The sequence below is a fragment of the Eumetopias jubatus genome, unplaced genomic scaffold (assembly GCF_037043125.1).
Source record: "Eumetopias jubatus isolate StellerSeaLion01/CBP00866 unplaced genomic scaffold, mEumJub1_p1.0 scaffold_14, whole genome shotgun sequence".
Taxonomy (NCBI): Eukaryota; Metazoa; Chordata; class Mammalia; order Carnivora; family Otariidae; genus Eumetopias; species Eumetopias jubatus.
The window spans coordinates 63,995,050-64,022,151 of NW_028274820.1; the positions used below are offsets into that span (position 1 = coordinate 63,995,050).

Genomic DNA, 27,102 nt, shown 5'->3' on the forward strand with positions numbered 1-27,102 from the left:
ACATTGTCATGACATCCATTAGTCCTACGGAAAAGACCAGTGACAACACAATAGGTGAGAAAACATTTTGTCATGTCTGCAATTTTTACTCCTATTCTCCAGAATGAATAAAAAAGAGAAAGGCTATCACTGAAAATACAGAAACGATCACAGTAAGAAGTCATGATTTATTCAGATTATTAGAACTTAGAGAAACAGGAAGATTAGTGTGAGTAGTCAGTGGGATGTTCTCTCCCGTTACTCATTTTTAAAAGGGACTTAGCTGTGATTCTCAAATTTTCATGTTCTTCAGAACCACCTGGGGTGCTCAGGAAAAAAATGCTGATTCTCAGCTGAGGGACTTGCAGAATCCTGGCCTGGGACCTAGAATCTGCATTTTTAACAAGCACCTAGTTTAACTGTCTTTAACCGTCTCAAGCCTCTCTTACCAAACATGGCCCAAGGCCCATTCCTGAGGAAAAACTTCAGGAACTTCCTATGAGTCTAAAGTAATTGAAGCCTGAACCTCCTCTCTTCCTCCCACTTTAAACCTAGAGTCTACCAAGGGTGTCCCTTCCTAAGTTACACAACAGATGCCTTCTAAACAATAATACACTTCTACAATTCCAATAACCCCACCTCAAAAGCCTAGAGAGAAAACTCCCCAAATCAGAAGCTGGCATATATTGGATGGAAAAAATTAAAAGAACAAAAGAGCAACATATGTCAAATTTAGAGATCGGTGGCGGTTAATTATTCTCTTACTTAATGTGATTTCATGCCATGTTCTTACATTAATCACAAAGGTTAACATGACCACGGCATGACGGTTATTTTATTGAATTGTATTCTCTCAGTTTTGGGAGAAATTTCCTATAATAGAAGAAAGTATTGGCCATCCCATGTAAACCTTTGGCAGTGTAGTAGAAAAAAACCATTTTTTAACAGGTACTACCTAAAAAAAGAAAGTATCTGTGTGATCCCACCAACTCATCTTCAATCCACTGCAGATTAAACCAGAGTCTGGGGGGCGGGAATATTACACTGTTAAAAGATCTTAAACTCCCCTAGTAAATAGGGGACAGGATCAAGAGAAAGTACAGCTCTAGCCTTATGCATATTATCCTCAATAATTGTGCAGAAGGGTAGCAGTTTGGAGAGTTAGCACTCATTCCTGGTCTGAATCATCTAGGTTCCTTTCCCCTCAGAAAGACAACATGTGTGCCTCTGAGAATGACTTTTCCCTACGCATGAAATAACAATTCATGCACATCCTAGGATGTTCCACATTTTCTTCAGTTATTTTGCATAGAAAAGATTCTCCAGTCTAGAGGAAATATTTTTATAAATTTCTTAATACTGGTATAACCATCTGTATTTATGTTCATAATAAGAGAAGAAATTAAATATAAAGGATTCTTTTAATGTCCCTAAGATTTCACTGAATGTTTTGGGTTCGTTTATGAATATCAATGCAGCTTCCTAGTGGGTGTTATGAAACATCAGATCTCATGCCGTGATTTCACTGATTACATGGGAAATGTGGCTGTAAATTACACTGGGTGCACTGGGCACTGGTGGGGAGACCAAACAGGAGCAAGAGGAAACATGTATCTTCTTGCCGCATCCTTCTTGAGCATCTTTCCTGTTCTTAGCATGAGTTAAGAGACAGAAAATGGATGGGGGCCTGGGTGGCTCAGTTGGTCAAGGGTCTGTCTTTGGCTCAGGTCATGATCCTGGAGTCCCAGGATCAAGTCCCACGTCGGGCTCCCTGCTCAGTGGGGAGTCTGCTTCTCCCTCTGCCTTTACCCTGCTCTCTCTCTCTGTCTCAAATAAATAAATAAAATCTTAAAAAAAAATAAAGGTAGTTAAAAAAAGAGAAAGAAAATGGACAACTGAGAATCCGAATATAGGGTCTCACAAATTCAACTAGTGAATGTCTTTGAGGCAAGAGAAAGACACTGAAATACAAAATCAAAATGGCCCTAAAAGTCTTTCTTGACATTAAGTTGATCATGAAGCTCTCCCATGCCTGATTCCATGAGTAGGTAATTTAAGTTAACTTCTGAAACCATCACCAGGTAATACATGTTTCAGGTTTCAGAGATAGACAACCAATAGCCATAACAATAGTCAGAATGGGGAACCTGGGTTGCACAGTTGGTTAAGTGTCCTACTCTTGGTTTTGGCTCAAGTAATGATCCCAGGGTCGGGGGATTGAGCCACACGTCGGGCTCTGCACTCAGCAGGGAGTCTGTTTGAGGTTCCCTCTCCCTCTCCCTCTGTCCCTCCTGCTTATGCTCTCTCTCTTTCTCTAAAATAAATAAATAAATCTTAACACACACACACACACACACACACACACACACACACACACACACACACAATAGTCAGTATGCTAGGATGTCCCTACGCAAATGGATGACTCGATTCTGTGTATAGATATCATGCAATGTCAACCAGCCAAGTGATCCTGGCCCTTAGCACAGCCCCACCCTCAAATCCAGAAGCCAAATCAGCTTTAGCACAGCCAGCATGGCTTTAAACCAGTGGATCTGAACTGACACATACATAAGAATCCACTTTGAGGCTCTTAGAGAATATTCTATATAATTCTAAGAGCTTGCCTGAGTGGGAGTAGTTCTGCAAGATTTAGCTCATTGTAACTCAAACGCCTATGTAACTTCCCATTGAACTTTAGGGCTCTGTGAGAGTCTTGGGTAAACAGTAGGATATATAGGTTCTGGGGACACATTCAGGCAGTAAAATGTTACTGAGAGCTTACTATGTGATTGGAACTCTGGTATCACACTTTAGTTCTTCTGGCTCTAACTAACCAACTGTATCTTTTTAAAAATCTCACTAAGTCTCAGTTTCTTCATCTACAAAATGGACTTAGAGTAGATAATCAGACAATGATACAACTACAATCACCAAAGATCCCCCTGATGGTGATGTAGAAAGAAATGAGACTCACACAGTTTGATTTAAAAAAAAAAAAAAATCAAGTCAAAGGCAAAAAGATCATGATACTGTAAGAACAGATAAGTAAAAAATAATGAAAGAAATAAGTCAGGGATGACTGGGAAACCTGTAAGTGAACCATAAATGAAAGCCTCTTATTTTCTAACAACAAATGTATCTACTTTTTATAAGATACCATGTACACTGTCAGACCTTTTCTCTGGTATTACCTTTAATGCTTCAATAACAGCTGGTGGGTAGCTCAGTCCAACCATGTTGGATGTTCGTCTATACATTCTGGCAAAGTCAGAGGGGAAAAATGCAATATTTTATCTTACGAAAAAGAATTAGCAAGCCACAGACTTACACTAAGCACTGACAAATATGAGAAGTCATGTCAGTGGGTGAACCAAGAAACATAACAGTTTTTTTATAACCTTTTTCATAGTCATTTAAGTGACCTAAGAAAGGGTTACATTCAAGAGAAATTAAAGCAATCCCACATACATGAATTATTGGAAACCAAAAAAAAAATTAATCGATGGGCCCCAAGTTGTAAATTCAATTATTAAAATGGGTCACTTCTTCTACTAGAAGTGAATTATAGTACAGCATAAATAGTATGCAAAGTAGTACTTTAACCTGAATGAGGAACTCCTATGGGCAACCCATTTGGAAGAGCTTGTTCTTTAGAACTGTCAAAAACAAGAAGGGAAATGTCCCAGGTGAACTTTGAACTGAATGTGGCATTTCTAAAACCTGTAGACGTGCAATAAGGATTATAGGAAGAATAAATTGATTTGTGTAATAAGGATTGTAGGAAGAATAAATCAATTTCTGGTATCTATTTCTGGGGAAGGGGGCAATTTAATTAAAGAGCAAAATGGCTAACAAAATTGGAAAGCGTCATGGGGAACTCAAAGCCTTTAAATGAACTGTCCCCCCTCCCAGGTCAACAACCTCAAGGCATCCCTGCCCTGTTCCACATATGTCAAAGGATGATGGATTAGATGATGTCCTTTTTTAAAAAATGGGAGACTGAACTTAAACCAAACCTTTTCTAGTTAACAAAAAGAATTCTGAGCAAAGGCAAAGTCTTGTCCTAATGATGCGACAAAGATTAAAGAAATATGTTTTAGCAATCTCTCCTTCAAGACTATCTATTTCCATTCTGAAAATTCGGAATTTTCAGTGTTTATACAGATACAAAAATTACATCAAAGCAAAGCTTCCTGTTATTGGAAACTGGTGTCCCTTTTGCTGCTTTGGTCACTGACTGATAGCCATCTTTACCTCTCCACAAATATCCCAGCCTGTACTGCATGGACGATGCTCTTGAACCGTGGCTTCTCCTCGCTCCTTCTGAGCATCATCCCCATCTGCCTCGTGAAGGTGGAGGCCAGCCAGTCTCGGACCTCAGAAGGCACTGCATCTGACTGAATGTCACTGAGTTCATCCTCCGTATCCAGGAGTCGCCTGAACGCAAGAAACACAACCAGGACACTGAGATTACATCTGAAGTTAGAGCTCTCTGTTCACAATGGCTGCTCCCTCTTTCCACCCCACCTGCCTCCACAGATACAAAGAAACCAAATTAAAAACGGCCACAAAAAATATAGCACCTTTTTGGTAAGGCTTGTAAAAGCTCACCATTATGTTTCAGGATGGTTCTCTCTACCAGACTGCACAAAAACAAAGAAATCAGAGAAAGTAAAAAATGCTCCATCTCAGGCTCTAAGAGCACCCAGTATCTTTATTCCTAGGTTTGTGGAATTTGAATGGGATCTAAATCTTCCCTTTAAAAATGCATTCACAGGGAGGTTTTCATAGATGGACCATGTGGCATTATTTTGTGTTTAAAAAAAAAAAGAACATTTAAAGACTTTGCTATAGACAACAATACTGCATCACAAACTTCAAAGTTGCTAAGAGACTAGGTCTTAATTGTTCCCAGCACAAAAAAATAATGAAGATTCTGTGGCATTATAGAGGTGTTAGCTAACGCTCTGGTGGTAATCATATTACAATATATAAGTGCATTAAATCACCACACTGTACAACTTAAAGTTACACAAGGTTATACATCAGTTATAAATAAATAAAATAAATCTTTAATAAAAATAAATTTAAGGGCGCCTGGGTGGCTCAGTTGGTTAGGCGACTGCCTTCAGCTCAGGTCATGATCCTGGAGTCCCTGAATTGAATCCTGCATCGGGCTCCCTGCTTGCGGGGGATCTGCTTCTCCCTCTGAACTTCCCCCCTCTCATGTGCTCTCCCTCTCATTCTCTCTCTCTCAAATGAATGAATAAAAATCTTTAAAAATAAATAAATAAATAAATAAATAAATAAATAAACTTAAGATAAAATAAAATAAAAATAATTTTTTAAAAGATTTTATTTATTTATTTGACAGAGAGAGACAGCGAGAGAGGAAACACAAACAGGGGGAGTGGGAGAGGGAGAAACAGGCTTCCCGCTGAGCAGGGAGCCTGATGCGGGGCTCGATCCCAGGACACTGGGATCATGACCTGAGCTGAAGGCAGACGCTTAATGACTGAGCCACCCAGGCGCCCCTAAAAATAATTTTTTAAAAAATTAAAAATTTAAAAAAGAAAAAGACTTTGTAAAATATTACCCAAATCACATCAACCCAGTCCTCTGAAGTAATAAAGCAAAATGATATCAACTGATATTCCTTCTAGTTTGATAGAACATTACAGAAGTATAAATTCTAAATTCAAGCAAAATTTCCAAAATAATGCAGTTCTTTATTTGAGCTCAGTGATTTAAGTCATCTGTAAGATGTGCTTGGCTGATTTTTCAAACTTGTTCATAGGTCAGACCACCGGAAGAGAAAATAAATAAAAATAAGTTAAAATAAAGTTGTATTTTATACTTATATTAAGCCCTACTAAAAATAAGCAGTGTAAACAGGTATCAATAAAAAGTTTTAAAAAAGATTTTTTTTTTCCTGTAGACACATCAATTGGGGGGCAGGGGAGCAAATGTAACATTTGGAAAAAACTATGATATCAAATTTCCTTAAATTAGGAACCAAGCAAGTCACCAAAAACTAAACCACGTGCATACTAATTCTTAGATTACTGGGAAATCCTTTCAGATTGGAATCTGGCGTAGAGAAGTTAAGACTGACAGAGGAGCCTGAATTAGAAAAGAGAAAAAAAGTCTTTCAAATTCACCAGGTCAACATCTTTCAAAACAAAAGCTCTTTCGCTACTTTCAAATGCATTTGCTGACAGGAAGTGCTTTAATACGTTTGGATAATTCAGGTGGAAAGAGTCTATTAAAAAAATTGGTAACACGCAAGATTGCAGGAGGAATTCTGGGTCCTTAAGAGGATAAATGCTTTATCGTCACTTAAGGAACCTCCACTTAAAGACAATGTGAATTAACACATGAAAATAACTTTTAGGCTGAGGCTAACAGTGTACAATTATTACAGTGGAACTCTATACTTGATAAGAAATCTTACCATATTTTTAAAAATCACTTTTTCTCCTCTTACATTATCTCACTCCATTATCATAATGGCCATGTGAAAAACGTTCAGTTAGCTCCTTTCTCAGATGAGGAGGCACAGAGCTAGGAGAGGTCCAAATTTCGTTTTGTAGAAACGAAAGCTCTGTCACCCGTCATTTGAGCACTACCCCACTACAGGCCAAGGGAGACATTTCAGAAAAGCCACATAACAGAGAACTGACCCTCAGTGTACTCACTTCTTGTCATGTTTAGCTTACCTGGTTTCATCAATGTACACAGATTCGAGTACTGTGGCTGCATATTCCAAATTCTTCTTAAGATCTACCACCGAAGCCTCGCCTCTCTCTAATTGTTTGACCAAAGATCGTAACCTAGGAGGGAAAAAAGACACGATTAAATTAGAATAGAGGGAACAAAGAATAATCCTACAATTACAGCGACACATTTTACAGCCATAGAATGTTTTTATTTATTCCAGTTTACCTGGAAGGAAAATACAAATCTAATGAGGGAGCTGAGAAATACTGGTATTTCTCAAGTTATAAAATACATTTTTGCCATTGTGAAGCAAGAACAAAAATGTTCTCATCCACCAGGCACAGACCACCCCCAAGACTTTTTAGCTGTCTTTTATCTTTCTAGGAGTTCCCTAAATTAGCAATGATTTTGCTCCTTCTCTAATTTGAATTTTTTTGTTCTAATTGGATGTAGTAAAGCATGAGCAGCACCAACATCACAAAATGCCACTTGAGATTCTGCCATGTTAAAGATTATACTATGTTCATTCAGCAGTGACCAGCCTCATGAGCCTGCAGGAGCAACCTCATAGTCAATGGGTATTCTAAGACAGGTGAGGAGATTCAGAGCACCAAAATACCCATAGGGGGCCACATAAGGAATACCAAAGATAAACTATTTTACAGGACAGGAGGAATTCCTCTAGGGGCAGATAAACACTCCAGCTTTAAGGAAAAAAAAAAAAAAAGAGAGAGAGAGAAAGGCTGGATAGTAAACCAAAGTATTAAAGACAAGATCATCCCCCCCTTCTAGTCAAGTGTTCCAGACAGTGTAAGAGAAATGATAATATAGGCTATCTTATTTATATCAACACTACCCCACAGAGAAGGGGTTAGTATATATGAGAGCAATAAAATGACAAGAGATGATCAAAGTCCAGTAACTGAGAACACTGTAAATACCAGAGATGTGGAGGTTGGACAACTCCTCAGGCCGTTTGACAGCCAGCAAAGGAAAGAACAGAAGCTTTGAGGACAACCTTGGTTTTCAGCCCCACATCACAACATATTAGCTATGTAATACCAGACAAGATATTTAACTTCTCTGAGTGTCAGCTAAAAGATGGAGATCCAATCACCAAATTTTCCCAGTTGATATAAAGATTAAATCATAATATATTCACATCAACCATGTGGGTTTTTTCTAGCCTTATTTAATATAATTAACATATCACATTGTGTAAGGTGTACAACACAGTGATTTGATACACATACATATTTCAAAATGCTTACCACAATAAGATTAGTTAACACATTCAATACCTCATACAATTATAACTATTTTCGTGGCAAGAACATTTAAGATTTACTCTTAGCAACTTTCAAGTATACAATACTTGAAACTAGTAACCTGCTAACTATAATCACCATGCTATAATCACCAAAACACATCAGATCCCCAGAACTTTTTCATCTTAAAACTAAAAGTCTATATTCTTTGACCAACATCTCCCCTTTCCTGATTGTTTTTATAAAGGCAATTATTACCATTATTGTCATTGTTGTTATTCAGTGACCTTGATCATCACAGGCAACCAGATGGGAAACATCCTAGCAATATACATAAGATTAATATCAAGTCTCCATCTCCCAAGGTTGTTTCCACTTTCCTGACTTCAAAATAACCTCAAGATTTGCCATCATGAGAGTGTAGTTCACTTCTTGGCAAGGTGTAAACTACTCCCCTCCAGATCTCCATGAAAATGATCAGCAATAAATATTGAGGAAAAACTCTGGATCAACCTTCAACAGTAGGATCAGCCATACAAAAGAAATTCCAAGGAATTTCAACAATGTAAAATACCATAGAAATAAGACTGAGGGTGGTCACTACCTAACTTGTGAATCTCCAGCATGTAACAGGGAAACCAGCAGAGGCCTCTGTCAGCCTGGAGGTGAGGATCAGCCCTGTGGCTCCCATCAGGAAGTGTTCTGGGTTTCAGGGGCAGCAGGACAGGGAGTTGGCATGGAAGGGCTTACCAGTCACTCACACAGAGTGGACAGCCAGTCTGCCAAAGAATGGGGAGATTGTAGCTGTGAGCCCTGAGAGCTATTCCAAATAAGGACTGGAAGCTCTTTAGCAAAACACATTCCTGGCTAGGCTTGCCTCTAATTTTGACTCTCACCTCCAGGGGCCCAACTACCCCCAAGCTGTCTGGACTCTCAATTGGCAAAGTAAAATGAGGGTAAATTTAAGAATTTTTTTATTTTCTCCCTTCATTTGGGGCTTGAAGATTCTACCGGGAATTGACATGACTCTCTAATAGGACCCATGTCAATTCTCAAAACCTAAGAGGAAAACGACAAAAAGTAAAAAATGACTAGGCAAAATCTAAGACTAAGAAATAAGAACCAGATGATCCTGTCCACCTGTAATAGGGCTTCCATAAGAAATAAACAAACTCAAGCAGCTTTAATCAAATAAGTTTTCCTAGACTGAAGAAAAATCTTTAGAAGCAGATGAAAAAGGATCAGATAAAACCAGAAAAAAAAATACATAAAAACATCAAACATATGCTGTTGTAATTTTTTATTTCAAAGAATAGAGAAAAGAACTTGCAAATTTTAGAAAATAAAATATATGACATACAAAGTAACAGAAATGTAAGTTGGCCATAGAATTCTACCATGCCAGATACCAGAAAGCCATTTAACAGTAATACCATTTTTTGAGAATAATGTGGTGTAATTTAAAATATCTATGCCTAGATCTATATTTAGTAGAATGCCAACAAATATATTCTCAGGTGTGGACAAGTTCAAAATTTCATCATTAATATGATTTTCCAAAAAACAAAAACAAAAAACTTGAAGGCATATTCTAGGATAGTGATCTTTCAAGGGTGGGAGTAGATTCCTGGATCTCCCATTAAATGGACTGTGGATTCGTGACCTAGATTTAATGAAGCCCGTCTTTACAAAATAGGCAAGTAGTTTCAAAAGATTTTTTTAAAGTGGCAGATGAAATACAATGCTAATTATGCAAGGTCAAGTAAATATGAAAATGCCTGACACTTCTTTTCCTAAAAGAAGCTCCTATTCCTAGTAGAAGGGCTTCCTACATCACTTCCATGAACTAAAAACCAATTATAATGAATCAAAAACAATTGAAATGATCAAGAACATCATATAGAATATCACTTTGAATCCATGATTATTAACGATTCCCACTCCTGGGAAAGCACAATATCGGGGTAAGCAAGTCTAGAAGAGCTTCATACCATCCTGGAATCTGGCAGCCAGGGCCCTAGGCCAAAGCAGGAGCAAGGCACCCAGGGAATGCATCACCTGGAATCCCACTCGACAGTTCAGATCAGAGCACTGACAACCATCTCCCCTGAAAAGCCCCCGATTCGGTGCCACAAGTAACAGAGAATCAACAGTATGGGGCTCCATCCTAATGTAGTCACCAGTAGTCCCAGGCAGACACGGGCACAGCCACATGTGAAGGTCTGCCCTGACAGAAAGTTGTAAACAGAAGCAAACCCATAACCCAGCGACTTCAACAAATCCAGAGAAGAAATAATACAGAAAAAGGTACTGTTAGGATGCATACGACATACTAGAAATTCATATCTACTCCCGTTTCTCTGGCTTATGCGATGAGCAAAAGATTCTATCAACACCCTGGCAGACATAAAGGAAACCTAGAACACAGTCAGTGTGTTTATGGAGAACACCCAGCTGGCATTCACCTCTCTTTATTCAAGAACAACTAAACAGAAAAAATACATATATCAACAAAAAGAGTGAGCATTAAAGAATGCAGAGAATACAGTGCTCAAAATGCAGAGAAAGGACTCACTTTTGAACATAAAATGTACTAACGGCAACAGAAGTAAACTTTAGGGAACGTCTACTTTGTGTTCCATAAAATTCAGGAAAACCTGGATCTGTGAAACAAAGATGAAAGCTGAAATCATGATGTAATAAAAAGCAAATATACTGAGACCGGAAAAGAAATTAAAAAAGAAACAAAACATGACAATAGAAAGACTATCTGAACTTAAAAAAAAAAAAAAAAAGCAAATGGTGACCAACTTTTTAGACACCTAGCTCCTATTTGGACCAACACCCATCAGATATAAACCATACCTGTCCCTGTCCACATAGTTGCTGGCTTTAGGCTTTCTGCAGCTGCCACACAAGCCTTAGAAGAATCCAGTCCTTATTGTCAAGTGTTGTTGAGCTCAAAGATGGCGTTCAGGTGGGTGTTCCTCCATTGGTCCCTCAGTCCACCCTCTCTTCTTTATCCCTCCTGGAACATGATGCCCTGTCCTTCCCTACCTACCACCTACCTCTTGGTGAAATTGCTGCTTCATGAATGGAAGGGTTTCAAATGAGCGCTCACATTGCTGCCATCAACTAGACTCAAAAATTTAAAAAAATTTCCCAAAGTTTCTGGGAATAAGGAGGCATCCTTCCCTATTTTCCATCACAGTACAGGTTTTCCCTAGATCTGAATCCATCTTAAGAAGGGTTGTCTGAAAATAGCCATGTTATAAAGTATCTCATAGCCATGTTATAAAGCAGTTTTTTTAACCTTGGAGAACACTAGCTAAAGCAGGAAGGCTCAGATGCCTTCCTTTGGTCCCCTCCTGAAATCTGTCTGGATGTTTTTCCGTATGGGTTCATTTCACCCAAAAGCCTATGTCCCCATGGAGAGATCCCATGGTAAGTTGTACTCGTATAACGAGCTATTTAATACCATTCATATGTAATTTTGGTTCAGCCACCTAAAGGAAGGGAGGGAGGGAGAAAGTTGAAGGAGGGAAAAGGGAAATATACAACAATAACAATAATAAATTCTCTCTTCTGAGTGAATGTTCATAGTTTCCAGCACTCCATCCATTTCTGTCACTGTGGCTGCCAGATAATAGTTCCAATATAGAAGTGCAACACCATTTTAGGAATAGCTTATGCTTTCAAGCTTTGGCAACATGCCTTTCTGTTAGGATAGTGTATAATTTCGTTCTGGATGAGCCACAGCAGCTTTACGTGAGTCTTCTATTTCTCCCCAGAAACTCTGTTTTCTATGGCTTCCCAGTACAAGGCATATGATGAAATGCTGTGTTTCTTCAGTCTTCTGTGCTCTCAAGCCCACGTCAAGTCCCGGGTGCTGAGTTACCTTGAGATTATGCCATTATTTGAAATGCATAAAAGCGTCAGAAGAGAGGAACTAAGGAAGGAAATGCCGAACACTGTATTTTGCAATTTGAAAGAATGTTGGAGTAGAAAAGAGAAGGTCTTCTTTTTTTCCCCACAAAGATAATTCTAGAGCCAGTAGGGTTGATTTTATTAGGAAATAACTTTTTCTTTTTTTTAAGTAGGCTCCACACCGGCGTGGAGCCCAGCACGGGGCTTGATCTCACAACCCTGAGACACTGACCTGAGCTGAGATCAAGAGCCAGATGCTTAGCCAGACTGAGCCACCCAGGCGAGCCAGGAAATAACTTTTTGACTCAACTTCATAATCCAGAAAACTGCCCTACAATGGACGAAGCATTATTCCCCACCCAAGTGAGATCCCAAAAACCCTACAATACTATGCCTTGAAAGCATACATGTGCATTGAGCTTTAGACACAACTACAATGAATCATCAGAAAAGCCTACCGAGCAAAAATAAACTGGAGTAAAAAGCCAGGAAATATGTTTTCTTATATTTGTCCTTTCTGCCCAAGGTCATTCCCTCTGAGAATGGTTAGTAGCTCCTAAAACGGCAGGGTGGCCAATGTTGGTTGTTATCTCAGACAGGCTTTGTTTAGTTTGAAAGAACAGATCTTTTAAAACACTTCCTGTACGTGTCCCAGTGAATCATGAGTCCTACAAACTCTTTTGAATAAAAATCTCAATGTTTCAGTTCATCACATCCGTGTATTTGTAAGGCAAAGGCGTCTCTGTGTGCTTTTCACACACCTGTTTCCTCCATGTCACTCCCATCCCCTGCCACTTACCTAAATGCCATAGAAAGTAAATTAAAACAATTCCTCCAAATGGGATACACTAAGTGACCTTCAGGCTTATGCTTTAGTGCCCTCCGAGTGTTTTTCTGGCGATTTGTTTGTTTTTATAATTAATTGAGGGCTGCGCTTGAAACACTCATTCACAATTTGCTGGGTGCTTTCTGAGTGCAGGCGCATTGACAGGCTCTAACTATCCAGAGAGAGAAAATGCAGTGCTTTCCCTTAATTAGGGAGGATGAAGGCTAATCGGCACCTACCGTGAGGCACAGCAAGCATGACAGTAGAGGTGACAAGGGTGCTGAGAAGGCACAGAGGAGAGGAGTGTACAAAACACAAGGCCCTCCCTTGAGGAGGTGGCATCAGAGCCACTGGAGGCCACATAGGTATCAGCCAGGCAAGCAAGATTGGATTTAAAAAAACGGCAAACTCTGGACCGAGGGAGCAGCCAGAAGACTGTGATCCATTCAGGGAATTCCATGGGTAAGCTGGAGCTTACGGCTATGTGAAGAGATAAAACTTTAGAAGAAGGCAGAAAGAAACCAGACCCTGGTGCGCTTATGCCAAGCTGAAGAAATTTAATTTTTTCTTGGAGATAATGGGGATCCCCTGGAGAATTTTTAAATCGGGTGGGGGAATGATATGATAAGATCTGCATTTTATTTATTTATTTTTTTAAAGATTTTATTTATTTATTTGACATAGAGAGACACAAGAGAGGGAACACAAGCAGGGGGAGTGGGAGGGGGAGAAGCAGGCTTCCCGCTGAGCAGGGAGCCCGATGTGGGGCTTGATCCCAGGACCCTGGCACCATGACCTGAGCCAGAGGCAGATGCATAACGACTGAGCCACCCAGGTGCCCCAAGATCTGCATTTTAAAAGATCAATCTAGCTGCAGAGTAGAGGAGTGCAGGTACTTAATAAGTGGGAAAATTCTATACATTTTTGTTATAATGAGGCTTGTTTTGTAGCCTGAACAGTGCGGTATGAATATAATCTCTCATGCGACAGCACCGTGGTAGGGTGTTGCATGAGTTTGGTGGTAGTATGGATCATTGCTTTTAATAATTTCTGAAAAAGGACTTGTTTTAGGCATGTGGTTTCCTGATTTAGTGACCTCCAAACCAAAAGCAAGAATTCCATCAAAATGATGGCTGGCAAGAAGAGTCTAGTTCTGTAACTTTTACCTTTTGCTAATCTCCTAAATAAAAGACAATTTTGTTTTCACGGTTCCCAATTACACTTGCTTAGGCTTTCAAATAGATTTAAATAGATTATTGGGCTCTAATTACCCTTTCACTTAAGAAAAAAGGCCAGGTGCCTAAGTGCATATCTATATAAGTTATTAACTAGTAAAAAAAATAATAAGGTTATAGAAGACTTTAAATAACATTATTAACAAAATTGACCTAATTGAACATGTACTGAACACTACACCCAGTTGCAGAGTACAATATTCTCTTCAAGTGCACATGTAACAGTTCTCAAAACTGACCGTACGCTGGATCATAGAGAAAATCTCAACAAACTTCAAATAACTGAAATCAGATAATGTTCTTTAACAACAGTGGAACTCAGGCTGAAATCAATAACAAAAAAAGTGATTTAAAATATTCTAAACGTTTGGTGGCACCTGCGTGGCTCAGTCAGTTAAGCATCTCAAGGTCCTGGGATCAAGCCCCATGTGTAGGGCTCCCTGCTCAGCAGGGAGTCTGCTTCTCCCTCTGCCCCTCTCTCTGCCCCGCCCCCACCCCACTTGTGCTCTCTCTCCAGTAAATAAGATCTTTAAAAAGAAAGAAAGAAAGAAAGAAAGAAAGAAAGAAAGAAAGAAAGAAAGAAAGAAAGAAAAAAAGAAAGAAAGAAAGAAAGAGTTCTAAATGTTTGAAAATTTGGGAATACACTTCTAAATAACCATGGGTCAAAGATTAAATGAGAAAATAATTCTAAATGTTGATGAAAATATGATACATCAAAACTTGTGGCATCCAGGTAAAGCGGTGCTAAGAGGGAAATATATAGACTTAACTAAATATATTAGAAAAGGAGAAAATCTGAAAATAAGTGATTTCATTATCCATCTCAAGAAATTAGGAAAATAATAAGTTAATCCATCTCAAGAAACAGAAAACAAGTTAATCCAAAAAAAGTAAATGATAGCAAAAAATAAACACAGTAAACAAAACTTCATTAAGTAGAAAAACTTACACTTAGAAAACCAACAAAGCCAAAATAACAACAACAAAACAACAAAAATTGGAGCGCCTGGGTGGCTCGGTCGTTTAGGTGTCTGCCTTTGGTTTATGTCACCTGAGGGTCCTGGGATCCAGAGAGCCTGGAGCTCCCTGCTCAGAGGGAAGTCTGCTTCTCCTTCTCTGCCCCTCCCCCCTTCTTGTGTGCTCTCTCCCTCTCTTAAATAAATAAATAAATAAAATCTTTTTTTTTTTTAAGATTTTATTTATTTGACAGAGAGAGACACAGCGAGAGAGGGAACACAAGCAGGGGGAGTGGGAGAGGGAGAAGCAGGCTTCCTGTGGAGCAGGGAGCCCGACGTGGGGCTCGATCCCAGGACGCTGGGACCATGACCCGAGCCGAAGGCAGACGCCTAGCGACTGAGCCAAAATCTTTAGAAAAAAAAAAAAATCAACAAAGCCAAAAGCTAGGTAAATAGAGAAACCTTAATTGAATATTCAATAATCCAAATAATTGAGAAGCTTAATGAAATGGATAAGTCAAACAAGACTGATCAGGACAAAAAAAAAAAAAAAAAGAGCACAAATAACCAAATATCAAGAATAAAAGAGAGAATATTACTACAGATCCAACAGACATTTTTAAAAGTACTAAAAAATATAAATACTTTTGTGCAGATACATTTAAAAATTTAGATGAAACTTTAAAATCCATGAAAACTTATCAAAACAGACATAAGAAAAAAGATGCAACATAAAGACTTCTGTATCTATTGAAGAAACTGAATGCACAGTTTAATATTTTACCACAAGGAAAACTCCAGTGCTGAATCACTTTATCGGTGAATTCATCTAAACCATTCAAAGAGGAACTAACACAATCTCCCAGAGAAAAGCAAAAGAGGAAACATTTTCCAGCTCATACTCTTGCTTCCAAAACCAAACGAGAATGTTATAAGAAAAGAATTATAGACCAGTCTCTCATAAACACAGATGCAAAAATCCTAAACAAAATTTTAGCAAATTAAAATCCAGAGATAAATAAAATGGAAAGCAAACACCAAGCATGCTTTGCAAGAATACAAGGTTGCTTTAATATTTTAAATCAATGAATAAATATTATTCATTATTTTAACAGGAATGAAAGAAAAAATTATATGATACAATCTTCATAATAGATTTAGAAAAAGTGTTTGAGGAAACGCCTATTCATGATAAATATCTTCCCAAAGAAGGAGCAAAAGTGAATTTCCTAAATCTGATACTAGGTCTTTAAAACAAAAATGTTACAGCAAACATCATCATACATAATACTGAAATACGGTAAGCTTTCCTGTTGAGCTAGCTCATATGGGGACATCTATTACCACTACTTCCCTTCAAGCCTGTACGGGAAGTTCTCACCAGCTCAAGAAGGAAAAGACAAGAAATAAAAGGTATACGGACTGGAAAGGAAAAAATAAAACTGTTACTACAGATAAAATCATACATAGACAGGATACCTAAAATAATTTGCAAAGAAAGTATTATAACTAAAAGGTGAATTTAGCAAGGTCCCTGGATAAACAGCAATAAACAATTAGAAAACAGTACTACTACAAAATCATCAAATAAAAAGTATACAGAAATAAATCTTATAAAAGACAAAAAAGAACTCTATAGAGAAAAACTGTACGATATTATTAAGGGATATCTAAATGGCCTAAATAAGTTAAAGAATAATCCATGTTCATAAATTTAAACCTCAGTATTTAAGAACTATGAATTCTGCCTAAATTCATCTATAGACTCAATGCAATCCCAAACAAATTCTCCACAGGTCATTTGATGGAAACTGACAGGCTGATTCTAAAATTTATTTGGAAATGCAACCAAATATACCCAACACAGTTTTGAATAAAAAAGAACAAAGCTGGAGAACGTATACTCCCAAATACCAAGACTTATTACAAAGCTTTGAATTCCCGGCCTGTGTGCCTCTCCCACCTCGCTATCCCAGCCTTCTCCTCTCAACATACAGCTGGTATGTGTAAGGACGTGCACCTGTCCTTTTATATTAATATAAGCACAACATACGTAGGCAAGGGAATCTGCCACAAGAATAATTAAAACAGCTAAATATAAACTGCTTTTGAATTATCCTCTTCTACATGTGATTGTTCTGGTCCATCAGCATGGGTCCATTCTTTGGATGCCCACATTCTCTTGGTTGCTGTGGATGTTCTGATGAATACTGGCATTCCTTTTGTTTTCATGAAGCTACACCATGGAACATACCTGCATATTCAGTCTTCTCCTACTGTCTGTTCTACAAAGTAAATCTCCTTTCCGGATGCATGTTTGTGGGTGAGAGAGGGAGTGAGTGTGTGTGCACACACATGCTAGCTCACTGATAGTCAACACTAGACAGAAAGCGCTGTTCAGTCCAAGAGAAGCCTTCTATTTTGATGGTATTCCAGGAGGTATTATGACCCAGGTTCAAGTTTCAATTCCTTTTGATTTTACAATATTGACTGTGTTCCTGCAGAGTTCTTGTAGTAATATAATGCAGTGATTTGGAAAGGGGGTCCCCTCTAGTCTTTCTTGGTCTTCTAGAGAAATATTTCTTCAAAACCAGTTTATCCCTCACTTGTTTTTACTGTCACTCAACTCGCACATTCTCTTAAAAGGAGATAGTGCAAAAAAAAAAATGCAAGATGCACAATTATGCTAGGAAAATATTTATTCCTGAAGGAAAACACTGCCTCTCTAAAGTACGACTCTAGGTGCGCAGAGCTTATGAGGAAAGGATGCTAATGTAAGAGCCCACTTTATTGGCCAGCTTTCTTCAGGAAAAAGAAATACAAAGAATGAAGAAGAAAACCCAGAGCATCATTCAGAATCCACCACAGGCCATGCTGGGAACTGTGCAGGGGGAACACGAAATCCTGCCAGGGTGCCAATAGGTAAGTTCTAGAAGGCATTTTTCATTTGCAGCTATTCATGTGCAAAGAATCACCATCACTTCTCTCTGCGGATAAACATGCCACTTCAAAAACATCTGTTACGATAGACCAAAGAAATGAGAAGAACTAAAAACGTCTTTGAATGGTGGTAATGAGAAAAGGAAAATGAGCAAACATAAGAGGAAAGTCTGCAGGAAGATTTAGGCAGGTTGAAACCATGCACAGACACGTTTCTCTACATCTTAAGAGTCAACCCAGCCCCATGGCTCCCTCGTTTTCCTTCCTTGAAATCAGTTCCTTATTCAGTCTGAATTGGTAGGTGTTGGTAGGATTATCTAGAGAAGCTCAAGCTCACTCACCAGTAAAATCACAGAAATCTACCATACTAGAAACATAGTATATTTTAATAAGATAAATATTTAATAAGATAAATAAGATTACCTTTTTCCCCCATGTTTGGTTTTCTTTTCTTTTATAACAGAAATAAATAAATAAAATTAAGTCTACAAAGAATGGCTAACAAGATGCTGAGTTAGCCCAGCTCCTTTCCTTGAGATTAATTCCAGAAGAATTGTAGAAATAAAAAATAATAAAAAAATAAAACATACACACACACACAAAAGAAATAATAATAAAAAAAAAATCCTCAAAGAAAACTGTGAGACACTCCCAAGGTGAGTCAAGGGTGCTTTGTGTGAGGACAGTGCAGTGCACGTCCTTGGGCTAGGACAGGAGGTAGCCCCACCAGGCCGGGGGAGGAAATGATAGTAAAGGAAGTGTTATAATCTGCAACTGTTCCCTCCCTTCCACTGCCTCTGAATCCACACTGGCCACCCCCGTGCCTCTGGTGACTCAGAACTCTAAAGGTCAAGATATTCAGGAGAGTTCAATCAGGGTTGTTTGTCCCACCTCGTGGCTCTACCAAGTTGGACATAGGTTCCAAGATGGCCACAGAAGGAAAGAGAATGTGGAAGGACATATGTGGGAGTGTTTTATGAACCAGCCTCGAATTGGAACGCATCACTGCTGGTCACTCCCCATTGTTCAGAAATCAGTCTCATGGCCACACCTTTCCAAGAGAGAAGCTAGAGGATATAGTCTGACTGTGTGAGGGGTGAAGGAGCTGGTTTGCTGGAGAGCCAGCCAACCTCGGCCACAGCTAGAACATGGAATCCTGTCATCTCTACTTGTTTTTCCTTTTAACTCTTCTTTCTACCTTGTTGAGAGGATCAAATGGGATACTGTATATTAAAGTGGCTTAATAACTGTATAATCCTACTAAACTGAGAAACATAATCACACTGATTATGAGATAACTTCCCAAACTTTCTGATAAAAGTGAGATCATTCTCAAGGAAATTATCCTGAGTGAAAAAAGGCAATCCCAAAGTTTACACACTAGAGGATTCCATTTGTATCGCGTTCTTGAAATGACAGGATTGTGAAATGAAGGACAGGTTAGTGGTTGCCAGGAGTGGGAGGCGGAAGATGGGGTGACAAGGATGGGAATATAGAAGGGAGCCTGTGATGACAGCACTATCCTGGATCCTGACTGTGGTAAAGATACCCAGACCTGTATGTGTAATAAGGTTGCACAGAACTAAACAGATGTGCACACACACAAGTACAATACAAATGGGGGATCGAGGAAGATACGCAGATGGTGCTCATGTCAATATCCTGGTTGTACCACAGTTTTACAAGATGTTTCCACAGGGGGAACTGGGTAAAATGTACGTGGGAATCTCTCCATATTATTTCTCATAATAATCTGAATCTATCTCAAAAGAAAAAGTTTAACTTAGAAAAAGGGACACAGCCCTCCCGCTCGATGGAATATTGGTGATAATAAGCTGGACTTACGTTGTCCTTACACTGGCTGGTTTTATAGGGGTCTCTCTGTTCACATGGCCTGTGTAGTATCTACCTCCCAGATCCTTCTGTTTGGTTTCAGCAGAGGAAGGGATAAATGTTCACTGGTGAGCTATTAACGGTCTGATGACCTTGGAGAGGATCCAACAAGGGCTTAAACCAGTGGTGTTCAGAGCATGGGAAGAACCAGGGAAAAGACTCAAAGCGATTTCATGCTGGAGATTCTTAGGATCAGCTGAAGAAACGGAGATGTTAGCGCATGCTCGGCACACTAACCAGATGAGGGAAGAAGAACCCCAGTGACTTTCCTAAAGTGTCCCATGTTCCACATTTCCTGGCCACGATCCCTGCAGAGCTCTGAGGTATGAGGCACCTTCCCTCCTTTCTGTTCTCCCTCTCCAGTTCATCCTCATAAGTCTGTTTAATTTTGAGGGTGATTTCACTAAGTCAGGCTGACCAGGAAGAGTCTGTGAAGAAGGAAATTCAGAGCTAGGCACGGGGCTGATGGAGTGACGGTAAGTAGGCAGGGGTGTGAAAAGAACCTGTCACGGCGATTGTGTTGTATTGTACCGTCCTTTCCAATCAAACAGGAAACCAATTTGCATATTATTAACATTTGAAGTTTGTTTTCCACATAATTACCATTCAATTTCCTGCCAGCCCTTAATCATTCTGTAATAGCTTTGGGGTGGGGTGCAGGTAGGGATCTGAACCTGTAGTGCATTATCGTTCATTGTCTGTCTGCTCTAGCAAGTTCTAATAACTGAATGTGTCAAAAGCCACAAGATTCTCCATTCTTTTGTTATATATTCATACAAAAAAAAAAGAGTTGAGGAGACTTTTTATTCAGGTGTTACCATCTCCCTCACCAGCATGACCTCCCTGGCTTTGTACTTGAGGGCTGAGATCTGTTCCACTTTCTCTTCTATTAGAATCGCGCCCCACCTTCTCTGTGGTTAGAAACACAAGCTTGCTATAGCGCAGGTAGCTAAACAAGGTAAATGTTAATAGGGTACCCAACTCCCATAACTATTTAGGAACACAGCTCATCCTCTGTTAGCTATTTTCTGTCAGAATTTACAAGGAGAGTTGATTTACAAAGGAATTAGCAGTAATCATAGCAAATACTGGTGGATCAACAGGGATAAAGCACTCTGCTTACCCCAAGTAAATGATTCCTCAGTGTTCATGGTGGTGATTTTTACAGTTTAAAAGTACTGTCTGGTGCCTCGGATTTCTCCCCTCACAAGCAGTGTGAGCCTCCATGGCACCAGGACTTGCTCATGTCGCATTTTGAAAACCTTCTAAAACTCAGTACATACTCTGAAAGATTTTTTTAATGACACTTGAACTTCTGTGGTGTTGTAGTATGTTTTATTATTGAATATGAAAGGAAGAACTTTATTCAGAAGAGCTTTGTTGAGCTTCAGACTCTGGCTCAGGACTAGAAAGAGGAGTAAACAGTCCCGTTGGATGATTCTCTGTCAAAGGAAACAAAGACACCGAGGGAATCACAAAACGTTCAATACTCCATCCTGACTTTGGAAGAGTAAGTGAGATCTGTCCAGTCTCAAGGAAGCGGTGGTGCAGTCACACCTACGCTATCGAGGGTTTCTGGAGAGGAGTCGTCTTTTCTTCCAAGGGACTGCAAACCCGCACAACTGGGGCTTGGGGATGTCCCTGACCTGGGAGAGCAGCCAAGGGGACACCTGCTTTGTCCATAGGACCGAAGGCCAGCCAGACCTGATGACAGGTCTCCCTGTGGAACCTGAGAAGCAGCTGGGCTTGGTCCAGTGCTAGTGTGAACTAAGAACAACATGAGCATCTCTGCTACACTTGGGGACTGCTCTTTAAAATTGAGAGTCACACGGATGGCTCAGGGAACAGCCACTTCTGTATGTGCTTTGGCTCTGGGCTATTTACCATCGCTTGCTGCAGACCAGGTGTGAATTCCTTCTTCCCCTTTTCTCCTAGCCCTTGCATTCTCACGTTTCCCTCCACAAAGATGCCATCAGATCAGAACTGAAAAGCTAAAACCTGTGGCCCAAGTGACCTACTGCTTTAGACTTCCCTCCCCTAAAACCCTAGTTCCCCCTCGCACAGGGAATTCTACCACCTGAATTCACTGGTATATCACAAAAAAGACGGTGTTGTGTTTTCATGTCCCCCCTCCCCAACCCCACCAACTGCTGCCAACATCCATTCCCACCAAGACAAATCCCCAGGAAGTGGTGGAAAGAAGAGCCTAGGACATGGGTCGTGTGCTTGGCCAAAACCTTGAAGTGGAAGGCTCTTGGACGACAGGTCAGGGGGCCACTGAGAGCTGAGTAATTTAGCCTTTTGTGGACTCAGCCAGGGAATGACCCCTGTGGTGACTCCCAGGCCATTCTCACACCAACCCGGCACAGTGACATCACAATACAAACAGCTACTGGATGACAGTTACAGTTAGACAGAGTGAGCCCTCCGTTCAGATCACTCAAGTCTCGCTTGGCTCCTGGCGGGAAGGAGGGAGGTGAGGGAGGTCCTCTGTGCCCTGCAGAAGGACACGGATAGCTGACAGAGCTGACTAGTGGGACTACCAGGAGTGCTACCGTGGGTGAGGGCCACAGGACCCAAGTGGGAGTTACAGCCAGGCCTCAACAGATGACAGCGCCACAGGAGCGGAGCAGGGCTGAAACGGTGGGGAGAAGAGAGGCCTTAGCTCGAGATGCCACTAAGACTTGCAGTGACCAAGTGGACAAGAGAAATAAGGGGTGCCAGAGAAACAAGGCAAGAACACAAGGCCCCATGCTGTCCTGGGGAGCAATAGGGAGAAAGAGAAATATGGAAATCTGAAAGCCTAAGTATTTAAATATTTTTAAACATGAGTTACCTAAAAGGACCATCTAAATTATTAGATTGGGTGGAGTTTCATAATGTGTATTATAGGTTCTCTCTTTCCACCGTCACCAAACTCTCTCTCTCTCTCTCCTCTCACACACACACACACACACACACCCATTCCAGACCCAGATCCAGGTGAGTAGAAAGCTTATGCAGCAGATCAGATCATACATAGGAAGTAAAGAAGCCACACTTTTTTTGCACACCTTGAGTATGCTGTGAGTAAATGACGGCCCTTCTACCCTCACTGTGCTGAGCAACTCCTCAGAGGCAGGCAGGGCACGTGAGAAACAGCCGGATGCAGTGCTGGGCCTGCTCCCAAGGCATTCACACCTGGCATGGGAGGTCAATGCAAAACCACCACAATCTTCTTCGGCAAATCCTGTGCCAGAGATATAACCAAATATTGTTGGAGCACAAAGAAGAGGGAAATTACTCCTGGTAGAGGTGGGACAAGGCTCCACAGGTGTAGACATGCAAGCCAGATTTAACAGCTCAATGTAACAATATTCCATGTGTCCTGATATATACCTTCAACTGTGCTGGACCCATGCATCTCGAGGGTACAGTCGGGAAGGGGAGGTAGGCACGAAGAGATAAATTCTATAAAATACATTAAGTCTTAAAACAGACTGCTTTGGGCATTATGGAAAAATTATAAAGTTTGAACTTGTCAACTTCAATTTCTAAAGAACACCAAGAAATCCAAAGTTGAAAGGAATCAGTGGCAAAGTTCACTGGACTCTCCATCTCCTGCTTAGGAGAAAAGAGCACTTTAAAATAGGTATTCCGAGAAGAGGTCAGGGGAAGAGAAGGGGGAGGGGAGGAATATGAGATAATTTCCAAGTGATTTCCTGAATTTCTTCCCTTCAGATTTTGGAATATAATACCTTTGGTCCCACTTGAAAAGGCAGTAACCATGAGTCCAGTATACTATTTATGTCTCCCTCAGCCAAAAACAGTTCATCTGCCAGCCAGCAGCCCTGCTCCCCTTCCAGAGAAGGCAGAAGAACAATAAACATAAACGGAGAGGAAGGAAGGAGACAGGCAAGTAGTGCCCACTTAAGATGACGCCCTACGGGCAGCAGTGGACACTGTCTCGAACAAATGAAGGCACAGGGAAGAAAACATTAGGAAGACTTTCTAGATAATTTCTTCTTCTCCAAAATGTGGTCTGTAAGAGGGGAAGGGATCCCAAAAGGAGAGAACACGAGTTAAATAGGGCAATTCTTGTTATTTTCATTTCTCTACCCTACCTGAATCTCACAAGTAGAGGGCAGATGTGGGACAGGACCACCCCCCTACTTTGGAAAGTGACTCTCTGGTGGCCGTTTCAAAACAGGTTACAAATCTATGTATCTCTGGGGCAAAGCGATGGGTCATTTCGTAGGGATGAATGCAAAGGCAGAAAGATGTTAAATATCTATTAAGGATTCCCTCCCAAAAGCTGCCTGGGTGCCCAAGACGAACCAAGGTGTCCAGATGCTAGATGAGCAGGTATCTGGGCACCACTGCTGAGGCTTCTGCAGAGGGATAGGAGATGTCTGCTCCTAGACCAAGGCGGGGAAGGTGGGGGGGGGGGAGCAGGACCTGCACAGAGAATGGACAAAAGTGGGGAAGGCCAGGGAAGATGGATCACCCAACTACTTGATTTTATTACCAGAAAGTTTCCTTATTCTTAGAGACTTCTTACTGGCTCTTGTGATCCACTTGGTAAGGATTTGTTCCTACTGTTGTCCAAGAATGAGAGCAGATAACTGGACCTTGTTGAACATACTGTCCAGAATGCTTTCCTTCACATTTTTGTGATATAGGTGCCTCCATGGCAGCAAGTCAACAGGCGGTGATAATGAGATAAGCAGGGAAGAAAGCATTTTGAAGAAGTAACAGCAATAGTACTATTATGGGAATAGTAAGATTGGTCATTGTATTGGCATTATTCTAAATTGATTCTAGTGCAATGATTCCCAAAGCCAACACTGAATTCTAATTTCCTGGGAGCTTTGAAAAATATAGAAACCCAGGCCAGATTTTAGACCAAAGTATGAAATGACAAAATCATACTGATAATTCTGACCTTGTAGCGTGGTGGTCACACTTTCAGACAAATAATCTGAATAATTAAATGGCCTTGTGTGGTTTGAATCATCTTGACCTGTGCTTTCTAAACTGTATTCCATAGAACACTTGGCCCACAGGATGTTAACAGGCATTGCTCACAAAAAGCCTTCTGGATGGAAATGTTGTGAAAATCCAGGTTTAACAAAGTTAAGCAAACTTTGTTTGGTGTTTGTCTTCTCAAGATCTTTTTCCGTGGATGCAAACTCACTCAGACTCTCTGAGGTAAGGCTATTGTATAAGGTATTTCCCCCCCTAGATTTGACAAAAAAGATTTGTGTTTTTCTTTTAAACCCCTCAGGGCTCAAAAGTTCTATTGTATAGGATTTGGGGAGCACTGCTCTGTGGCCACCCTGCTCTGCCAAGGGAATCCAGAAAACTTGGGATGAAATAAAAATTATACAAGACAGTTTCCCTCCTCTTTATGCACTTAAAATTTTCTATCATATAGCAAGAGAAAAAGATAAGGAGCAAAAAACATGCAAGATCATGCATTCATGGAAACAAAGCGGTAAACCACAACATGTGACTGTCCCTGGAACCAGTTTTCTATTTTAAGAACATTTCATCCACCCCTTTCTAGTATTATGACATTATCACCTGATAAACCAAAGATTTCATAAGTTAAATGAGAGGTGGTCTCAGATATTTTGATGTAGTTCATTTTTACTTCTGCATGATGGAAGAATAATTTTAAAAATTCTTTCCCTTTGTCTCTTACGACTTTTCTCTAGTATTTTTTCTTTTTCTCTCTGGACACTCCTGGACGACCAGCTAACATAATTTACCAGGACAAATGGGCATATCATTATGACTGCCAGGTCTCAGTGGTGTGTACTATTCCACATTTGGAATTTTGCCCCTGAATTAAACATAGAACCACCACAACCTATTTGTTCTCCCTCATTCATATGCTTTTGGTTAGAAGAATTTCTGGCCAAAACTACGAATAGCCAATAATAAGTTGTTTAGCCACCCACCCCCAGAACATTTTTGACACAAACTGAGTAATTTTTCTTGGGTTTTATTTAAATTTTTCCTAACATTCTTCTAAGCAACTCAGGGTTGGTTTTGTTTTATTTTGTGTTTACTATAACACATGTACAAATGTGAGATAAAAATAAAGTGTTCCCTAGTTTATGTTCTTTAAAAAATATCGGAGAAGATGTCAAATGAAATAAATATTTCACAAATGATAAACACACTTGTCATTGGCATTCCCTGTAGAGTACCCCACTAGACTGTCTTAAATTTTACAAACTTTGTTCTATTTCAGAAAGAATACCTGGTCATTGCAGAAAATTTATAAAATACCTATTAGAAAATAAGAGAAAATAGAAGTCACATCAAATTGTTCTACCTAGAGATAATAATTATTAATATTTTATCATATATCCATAGATAGATTTTTTTAAGTGATGATTTTTTGGCCTTCTCTGTACTAATTATTTGGTAGAATCCTTTTATACCTAGTAGGCTATAAATCTCTTCCCATGTTACAAATGCTTTTCTCCAACATAATTTCAACAATAACATAGTTTGTCACTAAATATGTACCATAATTTATACAATCACTCTATTAATGGAGGACATTCAGGTTGTTTTTAATTTTTGCTATTTTAAATACATTTAAATTAAATTTTTATGGCTGTATTTTTTACGCTCTTTTTATTAGGATAAACTTTAGAAGTCCAATATCAGGATTAAAGGAAAAGAATACTTTTTAATGCTTATCGCTAAACTCTCCACCACAAAATGCACAGCAATCTTTTCTTTTTCACCAGCAGAACATGAGCATGCCCACTTCTCCAGATCTTCACAAATACCTGGTAAGACTGTTTGAAAGGCAATTGAAATACATTTGCATAGATATATATTTTGTCTCATTTTTTTATTCCTTGGATTTTCAATGGAAATTTTAGAAGGGGGGAAATAAAGGGCTTGATATAAGATTATTATCTTTAACTGGAATGGCTCCCCTCCATCCCAATTAGATTTTAACTGAAGGAAGTTATTTATGTTTCTAATATAAACAGTAAAGAAGTCATGTTCGATCCTCCCTGCTTCTCTGCCTAGCAACTCAGAAGCTTTCCATCATTCATGCAGTCTAGCCTCTTGCCAGATTGCTCTTAGCATAGCATTGCTCATGGTTCCAGTCTTTACCAAGAGCACAGATGTCCCATTTATACCAGTCAGTCCTGACTGTAGACAATAAAGCATCAAGAAGTGGCAACCAATATTGCAAGTCTCAGAAGATCCCTAAATGCCTAGTTATTAACAGAAGTATTAAAAAAAATTACAGATTTTATGTCTTGTGTGAGAAAGGTGTTGGGACCAAGAGAAGAAAAAGAGGCTGAAAGAAGAAAATGAGGAAAGAAAGGAGGGGGGCA

At 39.7% G+C, this 27,102-nt stretch overlaps 1 protein-coding gene across 4 annotated transcripts in view; it reads right to left on the reverse strand.

Annotated features, from left to right (window-relative positions):
• PDE1C (phosphodiesterase 1C) overlaps positions 1-27,102 on the reverse strand; it is a 625,988-nt gene that overhangs the window by 93,447 nt on the left and 505,439 nt on the right. For all 4 annotated transcript variants that reach the window (XM_088018710.1, XM_088018709.1, XM_088018711.1 and 1 more), the window contains 3 exons: positions 6,702-6,815; positions 4,237-4,419; positions 3,174-3,240 (listed from right to left, as the gene is read on the reverse strand). In XM_088018710.1, coding sequence (XP_087874836.1) covers positions 3,174-3,240; positions 4,237-4,419; positions 6,702-6,815 — 364 coding nt within the window. The remainder of the gene's footprint in view (positions 1-3,173; positions 3,241-4,236; positions 4,420-6,701; positions 6,816-27,102) is intronic.